This window comes from Leopardus geoffroyi, chromosome B2 (genome assembly GCF_018350155.1).
Source record: "Leopardus geoffroyi isolate Oge1 chromosome B2, O.geoffroyi_Oge1_pat1.0, whole genome shotgun sequence".
Lineage (NCBI taxonomy): Eukaryota > Metazoa > Chordata > Mammalia > Carnivora > Felidae > Leopardus > Leopardus geoffroyi.
The window spans coordinates 129,085,722-129,109,524 of NC_059332.1; the positions used below are offsets into that span (position 1 = coordinate 129,085,722).

General features: G+C 39.6%; 1 protein-coding gene across 21 annotated transcripts in view; it reads left to right on the forward strand.

Moving 5' to 3' along the window:
- The first annotated feature begins 22,511 nt into the window (after positions 1 to 22,511).
- Positions 22,512 to 23,803, forward strand: part of AIG1 (androgen induced 1) — a 314,280-nt gene continuing 312,988 nt past the window's right edge. For 6 of the 21 annotated variants that reach the window (XR_006717612.1, XM_045499861.1, XM_045499850.1 and 3 more), the window contains exon 1: positions 22,530 to 22,773. Coding sequence is in view for 20 of the 21 variants with exons in the window: in XM_045499861.1 (XP_045355817.1) it covers positions 22,633 to 22,773 (141 nt within the window). In the remaining variant the exon portion in view is untranslated. Of the gene's footprint in view, positions 22,774 to 22,898; positions 23,270 to 23,803 lie in introns of those variants that run through there. The other 15 variants (XM_045499863.1, XM_045499854.1, XM_045499853.1 and 12 more) reach the window with 10 other exon arrangements.

Sequence of the window (23,803 nt, forward strand, 5' to 3'; positions counted from 1 at the left end):
GATATCTTCAATTTAAACCTCTTCTTTGTGTCCTGCTCTTGATAGGAATAAAGCAAGGATGTTTTCAAGCATACATGACGTTTCTTTTAATATTAATGTGAATAAAGGTGATGCATGGGTATTTGCTTAATGGGGAGAGACCTTTCACCCTTCCTGGGGTTACCTGAAATTCGCAGCCTCGGCCATGGCCACCCTTTACAAGCTCTGTGAACTTGCACAGGAGGAACCAGAAGCCCCACGGCATCAGTTTGCATCACTTCAGCAAACCCGGCCATGAAAAGAGTACTTTTTTGGAAGTTTATCTTCCTTTTTATTTCCCACTAAATAGCCCCAAGATTCTGCCTCTGAAAAATTTTACATAGCAAAGTAGTAACAGAGTAAAATATATCCTGATTTGAACTTCCATTTTATATCCTCCCATGTTAACACCATTTTTGTGAAATGAGAAAACAAAAAGAACAAATTTCAGAAATATGAAGAGCCCTGTTCATTTTTTATGCAGGCACTGTAGGCATTGGACAATGACAGAGATCATTGGCATCAGAGCTAAAATAAGAACAGAGAAGTAATGCAATGGGGAATCCATCAATCACATTACCAGCAAATGGCACACTAATCATTTATCTATTATTTATCATACAAATAAGTGTATCCTGTCTAGACTGCAGAAGTGCTTAAATACAAAGGTGTCAATAATTATAAATAGAGAATAACTTTATTAAATAATAATAAAAATTAATTCTAAGTTAAAATGAATGGAATGTAAGGAAAACCCCTTCTAGGTTGTATTTATCAACATAACCTATTCTAGGAAAATTGTTATAAGGATTATGGCTTATGTCGGCTACTAAATCTGATTCAGGGAACTGGGTAAAAAAAATACACGTTCAGATTTCAAATTAAAACAAAATTCATGCTAGATAGAAAAGATCCCTAAATGAATAGAATTTTATATTTACATAACTGATGGTTTTAGTATTTCCAAATATTTTTTATTTCATTTTCCAATTTTTATTAATAAGTTTCATGTCCAATAAAAAAAAGCTACAGCAAGTAGCTTCCCTCGACTACGTTTCCAATCATGACTTCTGTAGCCTTAAACAAGGAAAGATCACTGTCAAAGACAATCGCCATTATAATTTTGGCTAAATCACAAAATGTAGTGTGGAATTCACCACCTACTTAGATAAAGCCTGAAAGCGTCCGTGAATGTTCCTAAATTTTGTGTCATTCCAAGACCAAATTTCGCCCCTTTCGATGAGTTGTTTATTTAAAAGAGTATTTCATTAGCAGCCTGGCCAGTGACTCACAGTGACACAGGGCAGTGAGTCAGGTGCCAGGACTGGCAGAAGGGCCGACTCTGTCCCTTGGGAAAGCTGACCCAGGTCCTAAGGCTGACAGCTGGGCTCAGACTCACGGGCATTTACTCAGAGAAAATTGACTGAGGACACCCTCCGTGCCAGGAACCATGGGGGCCCCTGGCGATCATGATCATCGTCTAGGGGGTCCTTGGCACACATGTCAGAGGGCTGGGGTCACAGAGGAGACCCATGACACAGAGTCAGAATCTCAGTGGGTGGTGGGTCCTACCCATGGGAGTCCCAGGTGTCCCTGGGGAAGCAAGGCCTGAACTAGTGGGCCAGGTTTCAGGGACAAGATTCCAATATCACAGGGATTTGCCCAGAAAATAACAAGCTGCTAGCTTCCTGAGGAGAACCAGGCAGGTTATTTAACAAATATCTTGAATTGGATTAAGGCAGAAGCCCAAATTTAGAATGACAGGCATGTAACAAAGGGTGGGTTTGGGAACAAGACCACTTTTTGAGAATATGGCACAGAAGTGAGACTGTGATTAGGGCATGAATGCAGAAATCAAAGGTCAGCAGGAGATATTTTATTTCTAAATCAAATAAAAAGCAAAGGGATCTTGTGTCAGAAAATCTGTTTTTGGAACAGAGCACCATGGAAAGAAAACCTGTACTTCAGGACAGATTTGCTGCCTTAGCAGGACCCTTTGATATGAGCCCAACTTAATAAAGACAGGACTCAGTCAAAGGCTTCTGCCTGTAGGACTGGAGCAGCTTGAGGCAGGGACCGGACTGTGGGGAAGGGGGCAGTACAGAGGCTCAAATCAGCAGCCCTGATAACTCACCAGAAGGTGGGGCCCTGAATGGGATCCTAGGTCAGAAGAAGGTCACTGGGTAAAAACTAAGGGTGTCTGAATAAAGTATGGACTTCAGTGAATTAGAATGTATCATTTGTGTACTCTTTGTTACAAATGTTTCATACAATGTCAGATGATAACAATAGGAAAATCAGGGTATAGGGTATCTGGCAATCCTCTGTACTACCCTTGAAACTTTTCTATAAGTCTAAGACTTCAGAAGTGAAAGCTTGGGGTTCCTGGGTGGCTCAGTCAGTTGAGCATCTGATTTCGGCTTGGGTCATGATCTCCTGGTTCATGGTACGAGCCCCACGTCGGGCTCTGTGCTGACAACTCAGAGCCTGGAGCCTGTTTCAGATTCTGTGTCTCTCTCTCTCTCTGCCTCTCACCCACTCATGCTCTCTGTCTCTCTCTCAAAAATGAATAAACATGAAAAAAAAAATGAAAGCTTACTTAAAAAGAAATAGACTTCTTGCCAGTTCTCTCTTCTTTATCCTTTTTCTCTTGTAAACCCTTCCCCCTGTTCAATGAGAAAACAGCAATTCTAATTCATTTGATCTGGGTGTTTCTGCTATTATACAACTCAAAATGTCTTTCCAGTAATATAACATTTCTGCATATATTTTATGTGTATCATATGCAAAAACTGACCATTTGTCTCCATACTGCTCCCTTTGTATTGTTTTAAGAAGGAAGAACAACGCATACTATGACTTCAAATACAATAACTAATTTGAAAGAAATGCTTTGTATCAATTTGCAAAAGCACGTTTTAAAAACAATTTCAATGATGATTAAAAAAACAGAATCAGTTTACTCTTGACAATAAAGATTAGCTTTCAGATTAAAACTTGAAGTCATGCTACATTTAGGTTACTTCCTCACTTCTTTTACTTCTTTTCTTCGTCTCTCCCTTTCCTTTTTCTCTCCCCTCATCTCCTTCTTCTGTTCTGTCTTCCCATCATTCCCATTTTCCTTATTTTACACTTTAATAGATTTGAAGTCCTTACTTAGATAGGTCTTCTTTGGATTCTTCCACATTCCAATGTCGTTTAACTCCCTGTGAATAAGTAATCTGAGTATGTATTTGTATCCAATAGTATTTTGTTGAAAATCTGCAATTGCATTTGATAACTATAGATATCTAGCTCAATCTCATATTTTGATAAAGACATTGAGGTTTAGGGTTTGGAAAGGCTGCCCAGGATGAGCTATGCTATTCCATGTGTTAATAAATAGCACCACTGGGCCTAAATCCAGTAGTCTACCTCAGCCAAATGGACAGTTTACTGCAGTCTTGCCTTCACTCCATAAAAATTACTTTGTTTTCAGAGTTACTCTTGAAATTTCCTTTCCTATAAAAAGAAAGACAAGTTTGTGCCAATAACTATTTGCCTGAACTTTATCATCTATTGTTCCAGCAGGATGTTGTGAATCCTTTTACAGCCTGACTATATTATCTCTTTAAAAGGCGATGCTGGGGAAAAATTCACGATTCTCTTACTTACATGAAAATGCCAGCTAGTTAATAATTTATAAAATAACTTTACTACCATATGGATTTCTCTCCCATCTAATCCCATTTTGCAAGTACGTATATGCGCTAAAATTTTAATAGTGTAAACAGCGGTGTTGTTTTTTAAAATCATCTCTCTGAAGAGTTATAAAGCCGTAAAGGAAAGGAAATTTGTTAGCCTTGAAGGAGATGCTGTAAGAATATACAGTTACTTGTAGGAACAGCCATGCTCGTTCATATGTTCTGGACTGTTCTTTATTTTCTGGCTGTGGTCTATTTGCTGCAATTTTCTCTAAGGGAATTTCTGCCTCTATCACAGGTGATCTGTGTTCCAAAAGAGCTACCCAAGTTAATTTCTAATGACTTTCCATTCCCTGTAAGTCAATGTCCTGCTACGTTAAACACATCTTTTCACATCCTTAGAGCATCTGTTCTGCCCAACCTGGCAGCTGCTTCAGGTGGTTTTCCCTGATGGCGACTCCTATCATCTTATTTGGCTTTCAGAGATGGTTCAGGAAACAATGCAAGACTATTTAGAGATGATTGGAGATGGCTCACTAGATCAGTCTGTTGCTTTCGCAGGCATGAGTTCCTGGTTTTGTTGACTAGGGGACCCTACTCTGCAGTGTTTGGTTTGTCACTCGGTGACTCCGGCATTCTGGTCATAGGCAGAGCCCTTTGGGCTCTCCATCAGTCAGTGCAGTAGACAATCCTAGAGAAATCAGTGGAAAAGGCAAAGCAAAAATCTCTGTGAGACCTATTCCACATATTTAAGACTAGCTTGTCATTCAAAATTTCTTCCCTTCTGGCATTTAAATCAGAGCTAGACACAAGTTTAACTTCGAATTCCCATTTATACCATACATTCTTAATTTTCATTTTTCTTTGTTTTATATTTTCTAATATAATAGCATAGGCATCATGAAAAAAACATTCAGAAGGGAATACAATAATGAAAAGATCCACCCTTGCCCTCATTGGATTGCATTTGGCGTATATCCTTCCAGTTTTTTTGCTGCGCTTATGCAAAAACGCGTGTAAACATGCTACCAAAACTGCATCATACAATGCATGTGTGTGTGTGTGTGTGCGGGTGATATGCACCTGCTCTCTTGCTTACCTTGAACGTTCGGCATCTTTCCGTATCCGTGCGTGCAGTCATGCCAGTCTCTCTAATGACTGTGTAGTAGGCCATTCCATTATATGAAGGTATCGTTACTCATTTGACCAGTCCTTCAATCACGGACATTTGGATCGTGTTTGTTTTCGCTGAAGGTAACATTATCATACATATATCTATGATTACTTGAGGCACTATTTCTGCAGGATAAATTCCCAGAGGAAAAATTACTAGGACAAAGTATTATTTCCATTTCTATTTTCCCCAGGAATGTATGAAAAATCTCTATTTCCCTACAGTCTTACGTCATGTTGTCAATTTTTAATCCCTTTTAGTCTTTACCAGTGTTAAGCAAAATTTACCTTTATTTAATTATAAGTGAGATTGAGCATATTTTTAAAATCATGCTTAATGATTATCTGTAGTTCTTTTGTAAATTTTATGTTAGTATTTTTTGTGTATTTTCTGTACTGGTGTTTCCCTTTATCTCACACATTTGTTTTAGAATTTAACACATTGACTGTTAAATCTCCCTCCTTTTGTTGTTTGTCTTTTATTTGTTTATACTGTCCCTTCTATTCATCTTTTTCTTCATGGTTTCTATCATGATACTATTTAACAAGGTGTTCCCCACATAAACTTTATTTTCTCATCATACGTTTATTATTTTTGCATTGTGTTCTAACAAATTACATGTCTAGACTTCACTAATCTTTTTAATATTTTTCTTTATTGATCTTATTTATTGATTTTCAAATGAAATTTAAAATTAATGTTCAGGGGCTACTGGGTGGCTCAGTCGGTTAAGTATCTGACTCTTGGTTTCAGCTCAGGTCATGACCTCATGGTTTTATGAGTTCGAGCCTCGTATTGGGCTCTGTGCTGACAGTGTGGAGCCTGCTTGGGATTCTCTCTCTCTCCCTCTCTCTACCCCTCCCCTGCTCATGTTGTCTCTGTCTCTCTCAAAATAAATAAATAAACTTAAATTTTTTTTTTAATTTTTTTGAGAAAACCCATAGGGCCTAAAGCCATTTTGTTGGAGTTTTGATAAAATTTTCAGGATTTCTATGAATATTGATCTATTTAGGCTTACTAGATTTTAGTCAGTCTAATTCAGTGGTTTGTGTCTTCCAAGAAAAATACCTATTTTAAGCTTCTATTTATAAGAAAGTGTACAAATTTTATTTTAAAATTATTATTTTCTTTTTTATATCCCTTTTCTCTTTGTTAATATTATGTTTGTATTTTCTTCGGTTTTATTTTGGCTAGACTTACAGGGGTTGATTATTTGCTTTGTCCATTTTGTTTTGTTTTTACAGTTTTTAAAATAATAGCTCACTTTTTATCAATAAACTCTAATATTTGGCTTTCTCATTTTTATTTATTTTTTATTTTTATTTATTTATTTATTTAATGTTTATTTTTGACAGAGAGAGAGAGACAGAGCATGAGCGGGGGGTGGGGGGACAGGAGAGAGGGAGACACAGAATCCAAAGCAGGCTCCAGGCCCCAAGATGTCAGCACAGAGCCCCCAACGTGGGGCTCGAACTCACAGACTGCAAGATCGTGACCTGAGCTGAAGTCAGACGCTCAACCTACTGAGCCACCCAGGCGCCCCTTGGCTTTCTCATTTTTCAATCATTCTTTTCAGATTCTCCTCTTTCTTTTGATTTGGTTTACTCTTTTTAACTTTACCGAGTTACATATTGAAATTATTTTAAGTAAAATTTCTTCTAAGGTATAATTTAGCTACTTCTCATACAATAATATTATATTATCAGGTTTCTTTCATCTTTGTTACAGGAGTTATCTAGAAGATGGTATTTTTATTTTCACCTTATATTAAAAATTGACTGTTTTTGGGGCACCTGGGTGGCGCAGTCGGTTAAACGTCCGACTTCAGCCAGGTCACGATCTCGCGGTCCGTGAGTTCGAGCCCCGCGTCAGGCTCTGGGCTGATGGCTCAGAGCCTGGAGCCTGTTTCCGATTCTGTGTCTCCCTCTCTCTCTGCCCCTCCCCCGTTCATGCTCTGTCTCTCTCTGTCCCAAAAAATAAATAAACGTTGAAAAAAAATTAAAAAAAAAAAATTGACTGTTTTTGATGTTAAGGTTTACGTTTATTGCCTTGAGTCAAGACATATTTCTTATATGAATTATTAATTTTTGAATACAGAAACTTTTAAATTACACAAGTAGCATAGGAATACATTATGATTGTGAAAGATTCATGTACTGTATATAAAGCAATTTCCCCCAGTCCCGTCTCTAGTGGCAACTTTAGTTATTGGTTTGTTGTATATTCCTTCAACCTCTCTTCTCTTCACTTGTATGCTATCACTAGTGACTTGTATCCTACTACACTTATTGTATGTGAGCTCGTCTTCTACAGGAGCTACATTTTCTAGGGATCCATAACCTCCTGTAGGGACTTCTCCAGGGCTGGAGATTTTAAGTGCTTGAGGGACAGAATCAAGACTCCTGGCACTAGATTTCTTGCATAAAGCAGAGAGCAGGAAACCCCTGATACGTCTGTGAATAGGAACCTGAAATTCTCCACCCCTCAGCAGGAGTTTGAGAATAAATCAAGATACCTGCCTTAGGCTTAAGACAAAATACATTCACATAACTTCAGAGACCTAGAATCAGAAAATCAAGCAAGAATTCCTTCAAAATTATTGGATCCACAGAGCCAGGGCAGAAGCAACACAAAACTGCTCAATACTAGGGCCTAAAAGTATGTGATGAACTCTTTAAAGATATTAAGTAGCTAATCATCATGGAAGATAAACTGCAGACCAGGAAAAAGAAAGTTAATTTCTGAAAAAATAAAAATATTATACTCACTGGGAAGGGATTTGAATATTAGTATGTTTAAATCATTCAAGTAAAGAAAGTATTTGGTCCACAAAAGGAAAGAAATGTCTGTAAATCAAGAATAAGTGAATATGGGAAAGAACCTAATTAAAATCCTAAAAACGAAAAACACGTGGTTGTTGATATAAGAAAAACAGTACAGAAGTTAATAGTAGATTAGATGCAACATAAGAATAAACAAGTAAATTGAAAGACAGATTTAGGGAGATAACTGAATTCAGCTAACAAGGATAAAGAGATAGAAAATATGAAAGTGAATTTAGGGGGCTTGAAGGGTCAATGGAGGAGTTTTCCTATAGGAGCTTCTGAAGAAGAGAATAAAGAAAATGAAGGAAATATTCAACAAGTTATATAAATAGTACATGAACATTTTTTAGAATTTAATAAGTGCTGAAAATGCACATGTATTTAAGTATACAATCTACACCTAGATACATTCATGCAAAACATAAATTATAAAAAAGCAAAACCCAAAAAATCCTGCAAGCCACCAAAGGGAAGGTCTAGGCTGCCCATAAGGAATGAAAAGCAGACTGACTACAGATTTTTCATTGGCTTCAATTAATTCTAGAAGACAATGGTAAAATGCATTTAAAATACTAAAGAGAGTTTACCTTCAATTTATAATTTAATCCCAATATATATTATTCAAGATTTGTTACAAAACATATTTCCTGAGACATCTAAAAATGAAGTTTATTCTCATCCTGTGCTCATTTAAAGAATTATTTTAAAATATAATTCAGCAGGAGCGCCTGGGTGGCTCAGTCAGTTAAGCGTCCAACTTCAGCTCGGGTCATGATCTCGCAGTCCATGAGTTTCAGCCCGGCATCCAGCTCTGTGCTGAGCTCGGAGCCTGGAGCCTGCTTCGGATTCTATGTCTCCCTCTCTTTCTGCCCCTCCCATGCTCATGCTCTGTCTCTCTCTCTCTCTCTCTCTCTCTCTCTCTCAAAAATAAATAAACATTTTTTAAAAAAAAAAGAAAAGGTCGGGCGCCTGGGTGGCTCAGTCGGTTGAGTGTCCGACTTTGGCTTAGGTCATGATCTCACAGTCTGTGAGTTTGAGCCCACATTGGGCTCTGTGCCAACAGCTGGGACCCTGGAGCCTGGAGCCTGTTTCAGATTCTGTGTCTCCCTCTCTCTCTGCCCCTCTCATGCTCATGCTCTGTCTATCTCTGTCTCTCAATAATAAATAAATGTTAAAAAAAATTTTTTTAAATATAATTCAGCAAAAAGTATCAATACTGAAAGAAGGAATATGTTGCAAGAAATAACAGAGTATACAAGAATCAGAAAAACAGATTAGCAAATCTAAATCATCATTCACTAAATAATAATACAATTAGCTTTATGTTAAAAACAAGATGGAAATAAAATGCTAATTGTGTCATGAAACATGGAAGGAAGATCAAAGGGAAGCTAAAGGCTGTTAAGGTCCTTGAGCTTTTCAAAACCAAAATGGTTTTATACTTTTATGCTTTATTTTATACTTTATGAGAAAATTAAAATAATAGATATGTAGCCTATACACAGCCTAGGTGGCTCAGTTGGTTAAGTGTCCAACTCTTGATTTCAGCTCAGGTCATGATCTCACATTTCATAAGATCAAGTCCCAAGTTGGGCTCTGTGCTGATAACATGGAGCCTACTTGGGATTCTCTCTCTCCCTCTCTCTCTGCCCCTCCCTTGCTCATCCACCCCCCCCCACCAAAATAAATAAATAAACATTAAAAAATAGATATGTATATTAAATTTCACATGTAAACACTCAGACATTAAAAATAAAACATACATATTTGAAAACGGTCAAGAAAATAAAGAGGGCTATCAGGAAACAAAATCAAATGGAAAACTTGATTCATTTTTATCACATACATGCGACAATGTGTATAAGTAACAGAATAAATAGAACTACTCACATTTACAAACAGAGACACTCATTTGATTTTTTTCAAGATTTACGTGAACGTTGGAAAAAGCAATTAATAAGCAGTATCTAATTTATTTGTATAGAATCCTTCTCTTAGATGAATAAAAAATTCTTCTCAACCATATATTGAACATTTACCAAACTTCATATGTCACCAAAGAAATGGCATCAAATCATAAGAATCATCATTACAGAAATCATGGCATCTGCCCACCATGCATGGAAATTAGAAATCTACATACCAAATCATGCAGGATATAGCTAAAAGCAAAGAAAATTTTATTTAAAAATACAAACTATTGGAAATGAATTAGGTAAATGTAAATGCTCAACTCGAACAGTTATAAAAGAAAACAATACAGGTAAGTTTGCAGAACTAAGAAAATGATAAATGTAAATATACAAAAAATAGATAAAAACTATCAGATTTTGAAAATATCAGTAAGTAAGATAAACTTCCAGTAGGGCTGATCAAGAAGAAAAAGGAAGTCATAATGACATAATATTAGAAATAATATATAAGCACAGATTTCATAGACAATTAATAAATCATAAGCTAATATATCAATAACTTTATGGTAATGATTTTGAGAAATTAAGTGAACAACTTTATTTGAAATGTAATTCATGAAATTGACCCAAATGGAAATACACAATATGAACAATTATTTAAAAAATTGAACGTCTAGTCACAATAATCTTTGATCACCCATTGCACAAGAGGTTCTATTCCCAGTTTTGCAAGTTTTTAACAAGCCATCAAGAAATAGATATATTTTTTTTTTTTACTGTCGTTTATTTATTTTTGAGACAGGGAGAGACAGAGCATGAACGGGGGAGGGTCAGAGAGAGGGAGACACAGAATCTGAAACAGGCTCCAGGCTCTGAGCTGTCAGCACAGAGCCCGACGCGGGGCTCGAACTCACAGACCGTGAGATCATGACCTGAGCCGAAGTCGGCCGCCCAACCGACTGAGCCACCCAGGCTCCCCAAGAAATAGATAATTTTTATTTTATACCAAATATATTTTAAAAAGTTAGAAAACTATCCAGCTCACTTTATAATCTTAATATTAAATTTGAACAATCACAGGATTGAAAATGCAAAGTGAGGCCAGGCGCACTTATGCACATGGAAACCCAAAGTTTAAAATAAATACTAGCATATTTTGCCAGACTGTAGGTACTGTTACCAGTCTTTTTAAACTTTTCAAACAATACTATTTGGTTTTTCCTTTTTCTTTTTTTTTCTTTATTACTAGGTTGAAAGTTTATTTTAAATCTTTCTTTCCTAATACATGCATTTAAGGATAAACATCTTCTTCTGAGTACTCAGAATACTCAGAGTACCTGAGAATGGGGTTTCCATATCTAAAGCACACTGGCCCATGCAGCCGGGCGCTGCTCCCAGCTGTAGGCTGCTGCCTGCTCTGGGGGTACCGGGGGCATACAGAGGGGTTGACTCACCTGGTTGCTCTTGCTGAATTACCCCAACTAATCACCCAGTCCGTTACTTTTGTTGCTTTTCTAACTACTGCATCTACATACACAGGACATGAAGAACTCTTTTCTGTATGCATTTTGACCATATATTTCTTATTCAATTGACTTTGTTTTCCACCTTTCAGTTATTCGATATAGCTTCTGATCCACTGAGGCCCCTTTTTAAATCTTCCAGGAAGGTTCTAGATTTACTCATTAATTTTATATTTTTAGGGAACTTCTAAGGTTTTGGGACAGTAGGAAAAACTATAACATTAAGTATGCTTTATATTTTGTGATAAACTTTATTTGTATCTAGTGATAAGTTTTATAGTCTTGCATTTTACATTTAGGTAGATGTTCTATTTTGAGTTAATTTTTGTGAAAGGTGTAAGATCTCTGCCTAGGTTCATTTATTTTTTTTCCCCACCTGGACATCAAGGATTTCCAGCATCAGTTGTTGAAAAGACTATCCTTTCTCCATTGAATTGCCTTTACTCCTTTGTCAAGATCAGTTGACTGTATTTGTTATTTTGTTTATTTTTTAATTTTTTTTATGTTTTATTTTATATTTGGGAGAGAGAGAGAGAGAGAGAGAGAGGGACAGTGCATGAGCAGGGAGGGGCAGAGAGACAGAGACAGAATCCGAAGCAGGCTCCAAGCTCCAAGCTGTCAGCACAGAGCCTGATGCAGGGCTCAAATCCACGAGCAGTAAAATGATGACCCACACCCAAGTCAGATCCCCAACCTACTGAGCCACCCAGGCATCCCTGTTATTGTGTGTGTGTGTGTGTGTGTGTGTGTGTGTGTGTGTGTGTGTTTAAGCTTATTTACTTATTTTGAGAGGGAAATAGAATGAGCAGGGGAGGGGCAGAGAGAAAGGGAGAGAGAGAATCGCAAGCAGTTTCCCCAATGCAGGGCTTGAACTCAAGAACCTTGAAATCATGACCCGAGCCTAATTTAAGAATCAACCAATTAACTGACAGCCATGCAGTCACCCCCAGTTGACTGTATTTGTTTAGGTTTATTTTGCTCCATTGCTTTACATGTCTATTCTTTTTTTTTTTTTAATGTTTTTATGTATTTTTGCAACGGAGAGAGACAGAGCATGAGCAGGGAGGGGCAGAGAGAGAGAGAGACACAGAATTGGAAGCAGGCTCCAGGCTCTGAGCTGTCAGCACAGAGCCCGATGCGGGGTTCGAACCCACAGACTGTGAGATCATGACCTGAGCCGAAGTCGGACGCTTAACCGACTAAGCCACCCAGGCGCCCTTACGTGTCTATTCTTTCTCCAATACCACACTGATGACTATAGCTTCATAGTAAGTCTTGAAGTCAGGTGGTATCAGTCCTCCAAATTTGTTTGGTTTATGTTGGTTATTCTGGGTCTTTGGCCTTTCCATAAAAACTTAAAATTAGCTTTCCAAAATAACTTGCTGATATTTGACTGGGATCGCATTGAATAGACATATAACATAGGGAAGAATTGACATCTTAACAATATTGAGTCTTCCTACACATAAGCATGGAATACCCGTTTATTTAGATTTTTTTTTATTTCTTTCATCAGAATTTTGCAATTTTTCTCATATAGATCTTGCACATATTTTGTTAGATTTATACCTAAGTGTTTCATTTTTGGTACTAATGTAAATGATATTTCTTTTTTACTTTCAAACTCCAACCTTCATTGCTGTTGTACAGAAAAAGAACAAGCTTTTGCATACTAACCTTGCATTCTGAAAATTTTTTGTAATCGTTTATTAGTTCCAGGAATTTTTTAATTCATTCCTTGGGATTTTCTACATAAACAATTCATATCACCTGTGAACAAAGACAGCTTCATTTCTTCTTTCCTGGTCTATGTACTTTTATTTCCTTTTCTTGTCTTATTGCATTAGCAAGGAATTTTACTACAATGTTGAATAGGATTGAAGAGAGAGAACATCATTGTCTTGGTCTCGATCTGAAGGAGAAAGCATCTAGTTTCTTGCCATTACATATAATGCTAACTGAAGGTTGTTTTTTTTTAATGTTCTTTAGTATATGGAGGAAATTCCCCTATATTCCTAGTTTGCTAAGGTTCTTTAGCATGAATGGGTGTTAGATTTTGTCAAATGCTTTTTCTTGCATCTGTTGACATAAGGATACGATTTATGTACTTTAGCCTATCGATATGATGGATTACATTAATTGAGTTTTGAATGCTGAACAAAACTTACATACTTAGCACAAATCCCACATGGTCATGTTGTATAATTTTTTATATATTATCAAATTTGATTTGCTAATATTTTGTTGAAGATTTTTACATCTGTATTAGTGAGAGATACTAGTCTGTATTTTTCTTAACCTAACTATAAACTTTAATCAGTAATAATGATTAATTTTAACAAATGTCCATGCTAATGCAAGATATTAATAATAGGGGAAACTATGTGTGGCAGGGTGAACGGAAGTGTTCAGGGACTCTCTGTACTTTCTGTTCGATTTTTCTATACACCTAAAACTGTTTTAAAAAATAACATCTATTAATTTTTACAAAATAAAAAAAAATGCTCTAAGAAAAGTTTTAGATCCAGTTCTGCCAGTAATTAACTTTAGGCAAGTCACTTAACTTTCTGAGCCTGTTTCATCATCTCTAAAATAAAGGACCTGGATTAGTTGATGTTTAAGTTTTTTCCTCCAAATAGAAGAGTCTATCATTCTGTGGCTATCAACATAAAGATGTCTGGCCTCCAATAAATATTAAGGTGGAAGAGAAGAGTATTTTGAAAGAAAATAATTCATCAATTTAAGCAAAACTTGAACATCATTACACAATTCTGGAAAATAAATTACACTGAATATAATTATTGGATGAACCTGGTAATCACATGTAGTTTATGTGAAAGGAATAGCAAAGAAATGGAGCATAGGTAGCTATTGACAAAGCATTCATTTAAAGAAGATAGAGTTCAAGTTCTTAAAAGAACTTCAGATGCCTCTGGTGCTGTGAAATTAAATGACATGGTCAAATGATTGAAAAAAAAAAAGATCGTCAATAATGGAAGTTTCATGAAGGTTATTATAAAGTGATGTGTGGGCTTGTGGAACTCTTATCTCATATTTTCTCATCCTTATGAATCAGACAACGAAGGCTACAAGATGCTGAAATACAGATGTTGTGTCTGACTGATATGTTTCTGTCAGTATCAATGCGGGTTCAGCAGGCAGCTGCTTGTGAGGGGGGTGTCAGAACTGTAAAATATGAGAAAACACAACCCAAATCATATGGCTCATCAGTAGCAGAAAGGGAATTAGAACCTGGGATGGGATATGCAAGGACTGGCCTCATCAGACAGCATGATGCAATGATTAAGAACCCAAAAACCTGGTTTTATATCCCACCTCTGCCATTTACAGGCTGTGTGATCTTGGGAAGTTTGTCTAATTTTCTCTACGTCTCCATAAGCTCTTAGGTACAATGCAGATAATAGTGACTATCCTTCATGAGGATGGAATGAGTTAATATTTATAAAGTGCTAGGATCAGAGCCTGGCCCACAGTAAGTGTTATATGAGTGTTTATTAAATTAAAAATACATAAATTTGAACGCTGGTCTTAGGACTAGCCTACTTTCCTGTGATTCAGCACATTTTAAAGCATGCCAAGAAATAACCCCAATTACCTCTCTGTGCCATGATTTGGCTGCATGTAACGTATCACCCTACTACATTGCTTTAAACAAATAGGGGGTTATTTTTCTCACATCACAGGAAGTCTGAAAGGAGCATGCTGCTGGCATTGGTTCAACAGGTTATGAATGTCACGGCCAATATCTCTGGTTATTTTCCTCATACAGACAAGATGACTGCGAAAGCTCTAATCATCGTATACTTGGTGAAACAGGAAAAATAGGACTAGGGAAAGGCTGTGCTGGCGAAATATTTCTTAGAAGTCCTTCCAGCCGTTTCCAATTTTACTTAAAATCATGGCTTGGACTAATCAGATCATTGTACTCACAGGTAACCTTCCAAACGTCTTCATGGGTCCGCTATATTCTCCTGTGGGCAGAGTCCAGCAGTCAGTGATGTGAGCGATTCACCTGCTAATTTTGACACCGGAATTTTTGAGAGGAATGGAAAATGGATGCTGTGCTCCTGTGGGGGCGAGGTGTCAGAGCCGGCCTTGGCTCCAGCTGGCCTGCTTGGCTACCAAGGGTTTCCCTTAGGACGAGGGAAGTGAGAGTTCTCTTGAGTTCTCTGGGCTCTCGGTTGGCCAGCTTCACAGATAATTTAATTGGCTTCTGGCACTTGGCAGGATGGCTTGATGCTACCATCTCCCATGGCAAATCACAAGTTTTCTGAAAACAAAATGATGGTGTTTGGTTTAATTTTGTCAAACTCCTCTTTTGCACTGGATGTTTATCATACTCGTTTCTAAAATGGACTTTTAACTAGCTCTGAGGATAACTAACACAGAGGGCCAATAAATGCAGACATTTTAGCTGCCCTTAATTCTGGGGAAAGGTTGCTTTATATGGTAAGAAGTAGCAACCCATCCCACCATCCATGCATTCCACATTTCTGTAGTATTGCTTGACTGCAGAGGCTACCCATTCCCCCAAAGTCTTGCCTTCTATGGGCAAAGAGTCTGGGACCCAAGGGGATAGTTTAATTAGCTGCCTCACGTAATCTCAAATTATTGAGAAATCTGCTTTCCATCTTACAAAAGAGAGAATGTTCTCTGACAACTGCATCCCCAGTGAATTGTCTACTTCAGTGTGAAGGGCATCTCAGGGCAATCCCTTGCCAGGAGGGTGATGGTAGTTGTCCCAGCAATGCTCCTGGGCTGCCCCATCAAAAGATGCTACGGTTGCCACTTAGTATAATGTGAAAGAGCTTCCCAGTTGGCAAGTATTTGCAAGTCCGTGCATTAGAAAATTTCTGTCAGAGCTGGGCCTTGAGACACGACTAGAATTTTGACAGACGGAGAAAGTGATATGAATCATTGGTACCCGAGGGGCATAGAAGAGTAAAAATAAATGTTGAGTTTTAGGGGGAAATAAGTCTTCTTATGATAATAGAATACATCATATTTAAATTTTTTTAAAGCTTTTTTTATTTTTGAATGACAGAGCACGCGTGGGGGAGGGGCAGAGAGAGAGGGAGACACAGAATCCGAAGCAGGCTCCAGGCTCAGAGCTGTCAGCACCCCCGACGTGGGGCTCGAACTCAGGGACTGTGGGATCATGACCTGAGCTGAAGTCGGATGCTTAACTGACTGAGCCACCCAGGCTCCTCAAATATATCGTATTTTAAGAGGTACAGTAATATAAATTGTAACACTGAGTTAAGGCCAGATAAACCATGAAAGATATTGAACACCATTATAAGAAAGTAGATCTCCTATAGGCTATGGGGAAATCACTATTTTTGATGAAAGAAGTGATATAATCTGACTTATGGTTTCAGGGAGATAATTCTAGTGGCAGTGATAAGGGTGGTGTGGAGATGCAAGGATAGAGGCAAAAGTTATAGAGTTTATCCACTAAGGGAACGGCAATAGAAATAGAAATGAAGGCTCAGGGCTCAGATTTGACAAATGTTGCAGAAAAACAAACATGACCGCAATTTCACTTTTGGTTGGATGTTGTGGTAGAAACTGTTAGTGGTCTCCCAATATCTGGTTGCTTCCCTGTATTCGACTCCTAGCAACGCCAGGAGCTGTGCCACACTGGATGGCTTACACGGCAGAAGTGTGTCGTCCCATATTTCTGGAGGCTAGAAATGGAGCTGCCAGCCGGGTTGGTTTCTTCTAAGGCCTGTGAGGGACAACCTGTTCTAAGCCTTGTCTAGCTTCTGGGGACAATTTGCGATCCTTGGTATGTCTTAGCTTGTCAGGACTCTAATCTCTGCCTCCATCTTCACACGGCATTCTTACTGTGTGACTCTGTCGTATTACAAGGACACTGGTTGTAATGGCTTAAGGATCTACCTTATGCCAGTATGACATCATCTTGGCTAATTACATCTGCGATGATCTGATCTCCAAATAAGACAGTTTCCTGAGGTACGGGGGATTTGGACTTCAACGTGTCTTTTTGGGGGACACAACTCAACCTATCACATCCCTCTTCCGCACAAATGGAGCCCTGATTTGGGGCTGGGAACTGGCCCCCCGGAATGCAGGCTGCTTCTCCTAGCTGTGGCCATGTGGAAGAGGGAAGGCTGACGAGGCGAAGGTAGAATTGTGTGGCAGCTTCTACAAGCCTTCCTTAAGGGACAGAGTCCGTGCGCTCTTTTCACCTATCTTCATGTTTCCTCCATCTGGCTTCAAGGAATAGAGTTGTCAAGTACAGCCAAAGTAGTCTTTTAACTTTCATAGATGTTGAGGAGGAATGATCGACAGAGGTTTTGTTTGTATGTTTGTTTTTGGACACCCTGGGTAAAATGTTAAATAACATGGTACTCCTTCAAAATGATAATTCAAAAATCCCTACCTATAGCTGACTTCAGCACACAGGCGTGTGTGTGTGTGTGTGTGTGTGTGTGTGTGTGTGTGTGTGTTTTGGCTGACACAATCTTTTAATTTTATTTTGAAGGACAGAGTGAGCAGGGGAGGATCAGAGAGAGAGGGAGAGAGAGAGGATCCCAAGCAGGCTCTACGCTGTCAGTGCAGAGCCAGACACGGGGCTCAAGCTCACAAACGGTGAGGTCATGACCTGACCTGAAATCCAGAGTTGGACGCTTAACTGACTGAGCCGCCCAGGCGCCCCTCGGCTGACACAATTTTTAAGATTTTGAATTGCGATGCATTTAGACAGGCATTTACTCTAGTTTTTAGATAGACCAAATTACAAATATGACTTCACAATCAGCTTTACTTAATTATGGTACATTCCTGGACTCTGACAGATTTGAGTTTAAGACATCCGAGATATTTTTAAATATCTGGTTAACATTTATTTAGACTAGAGGCTGAAGGTTATGAGGAAGAAAGCCCCTCTCACCTCTACAACCCAGAACAATCAAGTTCTAGTCCCAAACTCTTACATATAGTTCATTCAGCAACCCAAAAGCTATGCAATTACCCTGACACCCACTGGGGAGAAGAAATTTAGCAATAATTCACTGTTATCCTAGAATGCCGTGTCTCTCACCTGTTCCCCTCTCTACCAAAGTTGTTTCCTGAAAATGTCTCTTCTCACAACACACAGTCCCCTCCCTGAGAATTCTGGTGAGTGAATTACCTTCAACTTGCCATCTCCCCAGAGATATGTTAGCACCATTAAGAGACTGGCATATCCTGACATTTCTAATATTGCGTGCTGGTGCTGTGTCCAAAGAATAAGAACACTGCAGACGGGGTAGGTTTTGAGAAGGAAATACTGGGTACAATTAGTACATGGAGAGTTTGAATCACCAGTACGTCATCCGTGTGAATGGTTTACTGCAGGAAGACCGCATCCTGTGTCCTGAGGAGGGACAAAGTGGATTCATGCCAAGTCCTGCTGGGTGTGCTGGATCTGGATATATGCACCCAAAGACACGTTCCGAGCAGGACGAACATCACTGACAAATGCACGAACAGACTTCAGGGAGCAAGGGGGATGTTTCAGATCTGTATGTGATCTAGCTGGTGACTTGTGTGTCACCTCAACACTACTTTTTCTAAAGCTTTCCATGATTTTGGAAAATAATAGAATGACACCGTCCTTGGAGTTTCGCAATCTCATAATGTAGTAGGGTTCTCCATAGCAAACACAGCCCATTTTTAAATCTTTGGAAACCGAGGCAACCAGCAACGTCAGCACAGCCGCTAATAGCTGCTGCCCATTTAACGTGTAAGTAACAACTTTTCCTGGTTAAAGGCAAAAAAATCTGACCAATGAAACGCATTGGCACTGGATTTCATATCTAAGGTAATTTTAAAAATCTACAGTGAGCATCAATTGTTGGAAAAAGAATGATTTTTTACTTACTCCTTTTACTTAGATCTTAATCTTTCCCAACTGCCCTCTAGGGCAAAAGAACGCTCCTTTGCACTTCAGTTCATATGAACACGCGTAAAGAAACATACACATTAGATTAGAAAAGGGTGGTTTTTTTAAGTGGTTTTGAGCTGTAAATAATCATTAAAAAGTGACTTTCTCAATTCAAAATGCAGATGTTACACTGTATTTATAGTGACAAAAAAACCCAAAAAACTGGAAACAACCTAAATATCCAAAACCAGACAAAAGTTTTAAAAAATTTGATATGTTCCTATTATGTTATGCTATGCGAGCTTATTAAGCATGATTTTACAAGGAGTTTTAAATAGTAAGAGAATATTCATATGAAATAAAAGTCTGTGCAACGCAAACTGTTACATAGTATGTCACAAGTAGCTAAGGATGTATTGCAGAAAGATTGGCAGCTATGTGCTGAAATGTTTGCAGTGTTTTCTCTGGTTGATGAGAGGAGGGGTAATTTATTTTTTAATTTTCCTCTTTTAATATCATACCTATGCTACTCTTATAATGAGGAAAAAATAAGCAACCCAAAGGTGTCTCTTCTACAAAGCCAAGGAGGTTTTTTATCCCCATGCCCAAGAAATACATCCCAACTTCTACCCTTGGGTGCAGACAAATACGAAAGGGGAAAAAGGATTTTCTCAAGTATACTGATATTGTTGGGAAATGCTTATCTAATGCAAACACGGAACCAAAGGAAATGCATAAACATTGACTATTATAAGGATATGCATGTATACAATCCTTCCTCCTGAAGTTTTAAGCAAAGACTCACAGCTATGTGAAGTTGGCTACTTGGAACACAACATAATGGAGACACAGGGCAGGGGTCCCTGTCATTTCCAAGATTAGCAAGGATTATCATCACCAATATGTCAAACCCCTCTCCTTCCAAAAAAATTAAAAAAAAGAATGAAGAGTCTGTACCAGTTTTTACAAGTTCTTAAGGAAGAGTATCTCCAGCCCATACAGTATAGACTAAAAGTCCATTACAATAATCAAGGAACAACACTAAGGTACCTAGAAATTAACACAGGGTCTTGAAATGTTCCCTTGGGAAACATGTTTTTGTGCAACTCAACTGGATAAACCTATTCTCCTTCATCACTACTAATTGTGTGGTAAAATTAAAAGGCTAAACAAGTGACATGCAGGTATTTCTTCTATACAATGAAAAACAGTATTCTCTAATTCAAACACAGAATCACCATTTAAAACTTATCAATGAATAATGGTATTACACTTCATAAAAAGGGATTTCCTTTATTGAGTGAACTTTTAAGAGCAATACCCCATTGTATTATTTACACTGTAAAAACACAATCTGTGTGTAAAGTAAATTTTCCTCACAAAGAATACCTTTAATTTTTTTTTTTTTTTTTGTATTTATTTATTTCTTGGGAGACAGAGAGACAGAGTGCAAGCAGGGGAGGGGCAGAGAGAGAGGGAGACACAGAATCTGAAGCAGGTTCCAGGCTCTGAGCTGTCAGCACAGACAGGTCAAACTCAAGGACCGTGAGATCATGACCTGGGCAGAAGTCAGACTCTTAACCAATTGAGCCGCCCAGGTGCCCCACAAAGGATACCTTTAAAACATAACTAAGATTATTAAATATGGTATAAAAAAGTTAAAATAACAACCTGAATATGCTAATAGTTAATAAGAAGTTCCAAAACTTGTGCACTGACACTCTCATAAAATATTTGAGTAAATGTTTATGCAGATGTTTCATTAAAAAAAATGAAAAACTATTTAATAATGATTAGTAAATCCAAAATAGCAAAAGCAAACCCATTAGAATAGGTTCAAAAATTGAAGTATTATCATTACTTACTGAAAAAGAAACTGACCATAGAATTAAATCTTAAATGGCTTTATGAAAATGTTATATTTTGTAATGATGGGAATGAGAATCTTATTAATAGTTTTCTAAAATGCACAGTAGGAAGGGTATATCAAGCTTTTGGAATATCATATTAACTTGTAAAACTTTACAAAGGACTTAGTAAGATCTTCAGTGGATCCACTTTTTAATTTTGCCATCTTATGAACATGACAACTAAAACGAAATAGACCCAACTTTTACATAGACATAAAACTACAAATTGTCCATAATGAACAGTTTTATGCTGGTAGAATCTTCTTGGAATTACCTTCATTTTTGTGACATCAGTTTCTTGTTAGCCTAATCATAAGGACAATTAAAAAAAAAAATCTACCAGGTTTCTCTATTTTGGTTTAGAGTTTGGAAAAATTCAGGAAAACATTCATGAGTTGCTACTTTATCTCTAACACTCTTCTTTCCCTGCCCCCCAATTCCATGTTCTGTGACTCAGAGACTATTTGGAGAGGACACCTGTTTTAAATGGACCCACAGGAAATACCTATGTTGTCTTTTCATAATCTGACCCTGCATCTGGTTGGCTGAAATGTGATCATGATTTAAAAAAAAAAAAAAAAAAAAAGAATGCTGCCCACAGACTGAGCAACTTCACTGTGACAACATTTACTGGAAGGCAGAGGGAATCCAGTTTATAGTTATTTTCCTTCCATTAAGCCTTGCTATTGTACGGTAGGAAAAAATAAGTAAAAGGGCAATACCAGTTTAACCCTCAAAAGATTAGTATTGGATTACACACCCGGGGTTTGCTTCCCAACTCCGACCGATTTGTTTTGAAGCTGAAAGCAATCTCGAAGCAGAAACCATTATCTGACACTCCTTTCTCTACAACCTTTTATTTATAAACCTCTCGTCCAAAGGTTTATAAAGTTCATAGTCGGTCCTGTTGTATCATACATTGACACGCTATTTATAAACCTCCTGGGGAAAAAGCACGGGGCAGGCCATCCGCGGGAACAGAATTCATAGGGGAATCTGACAGCGATTAACAGTGGTCTATCACTAAAAATCCAGTTGGGTTCAAAACTAAGTCACTCGGGAGCCACCGGCGCGCAGGTTCACACCCCACGGCCGGGCCTCCACCGGTCCCTCCGCGCTGAGCACCCGCCTTGGCCCGCAGGAACCCCCTCCGGCGCAGTCCCCGCGGCGGCGACGTCTGTCCACACTGGGGTCCCCTCCGTCAGGGCAGGTTTCCCGCCCTCCCGCCCGCTCCCTGCGGACCACGCTCCCTCTCCGGCCGGCAGAGGCCACCCGCCGCGGCCCCGGAGAGCGGCGCGCGCTTCCCGAGCCCTGGTCGCACTCGGAGGCCGCCCACCCACCCGTGGGACGCCTAGGGGGCGCCCGGGCCGGGTCTCCCGGGGCCCCTCGAACGCGGGAGCAGAATGACGGAGATGACGAAGGAGCTGACGCCACGCCGCCCGGCCGCGGCAGCAGCTAGTGTCCGCCGACGCCGCCCCGCCCGCGCAGGTCGCCGGGCGCTAGCGGTCGCCGGTCCCGCGGGGCGCGCCCGCCGCAGACCCCGCCCCGCTCCGCCCCGCCCCGCCCCGCCCCGCGGCCGGCCGCTCCAGGGTTCCCCCGGCACCCGCCCCCGCGCGCCCTGCGCTCCCGCCCTTCCTCGTCGCCGCCCAGCCTGCCAGGCCTTTTGCGAACATGGCGCTTGTCCCGTGCCAGGTGCTGCGGGTGGCGATCCTGCTGTCCTACTGTTCTATCCTGTGCAACTACAAGGCCATCGAAATGCCCTCGCATCAGACCTACGGCGGGAGCTGGAAATTCCTGACGTTCATTGATCTGGTAAGGCCTTCCGCTCCCCTCCCCCGTCCGCCCTGCACCCCGAGTCCGTGTGTGTGTGCGTGCGTGGGTGCGCCGGCACCTGCGCGCGCCTCCAGCCTCCACCCGTGTCCTCGCCTCTCCCCCAGTGATTGCGTCTAAAGGCCTGGCTGCCCCCCCCCCACCCCCCCGCAGCAGCACCTCTGAACCACCCGTTACCTGGTAGCTGGGGCACGAATGGAGGTGGGCACAGCCAGGTGGTGGGGCTGTTTGGAGGGAACCCAGACCAGCTTCTAAGAGGTGACACGGAAAGAGTCTCAACAAATGGATCAGACGACCTTGGTCATGAGTGGCCTCAGACCCATTCGCCCTCAGCGTGCTTCCCAGAGCACCCACCGTGGGATCAAGTTGCAGCAACAGAAGGAAACCTGGGTATTGTTGAATTACTTGGAGCTTCCTCAGAGAGAACCAAAATCCTCATAAAGAAGAGAAAGCGCCTAATAAAGTTGTCTTCTTTGCATCTGGTTTCTTACCCATTGTCAGTAATTTACTTCTAACCTTTCTCCCAGAAACATTAGGAGAGAGGCTTTCAAAATGCATTACCAGTAGGACTTTACACTCCTTATCTTTCCCCCTAAAGTCTGCAGTGGTTTGCATAAACAGTTCTGGTGACACAACAGCATAACCTTGGCAGCTGCACTTGGCTTTGGGTTTTTTTGTTTTTTTGTTTTGGTTGTTTTTGTTTTTTTGAAATAAAGCTTATCCACTTCTGCAACTGAAAAGGCCAGAGCATCAGAACATGAGCATAAGGCCCAATTATGACACGGGGTGAAATCTAGGAGTTTAGGGGTGAAATCTAGGAGTTTAGGGGTGAAAGGTGACTAATTTAGGCTGTGTGGTTACACTAAACAATGACCAAATATGGGTAGAGGGTTAGAACAAATCAAGGAGTTCCAAAGACTAGAGAAAATGTAGAAGCAATTCCTAGGATGCCAGAACTGCCCATCCAAGATTATATATGAGATTGGCTGCACAAGCAAGATTATAATCTTTA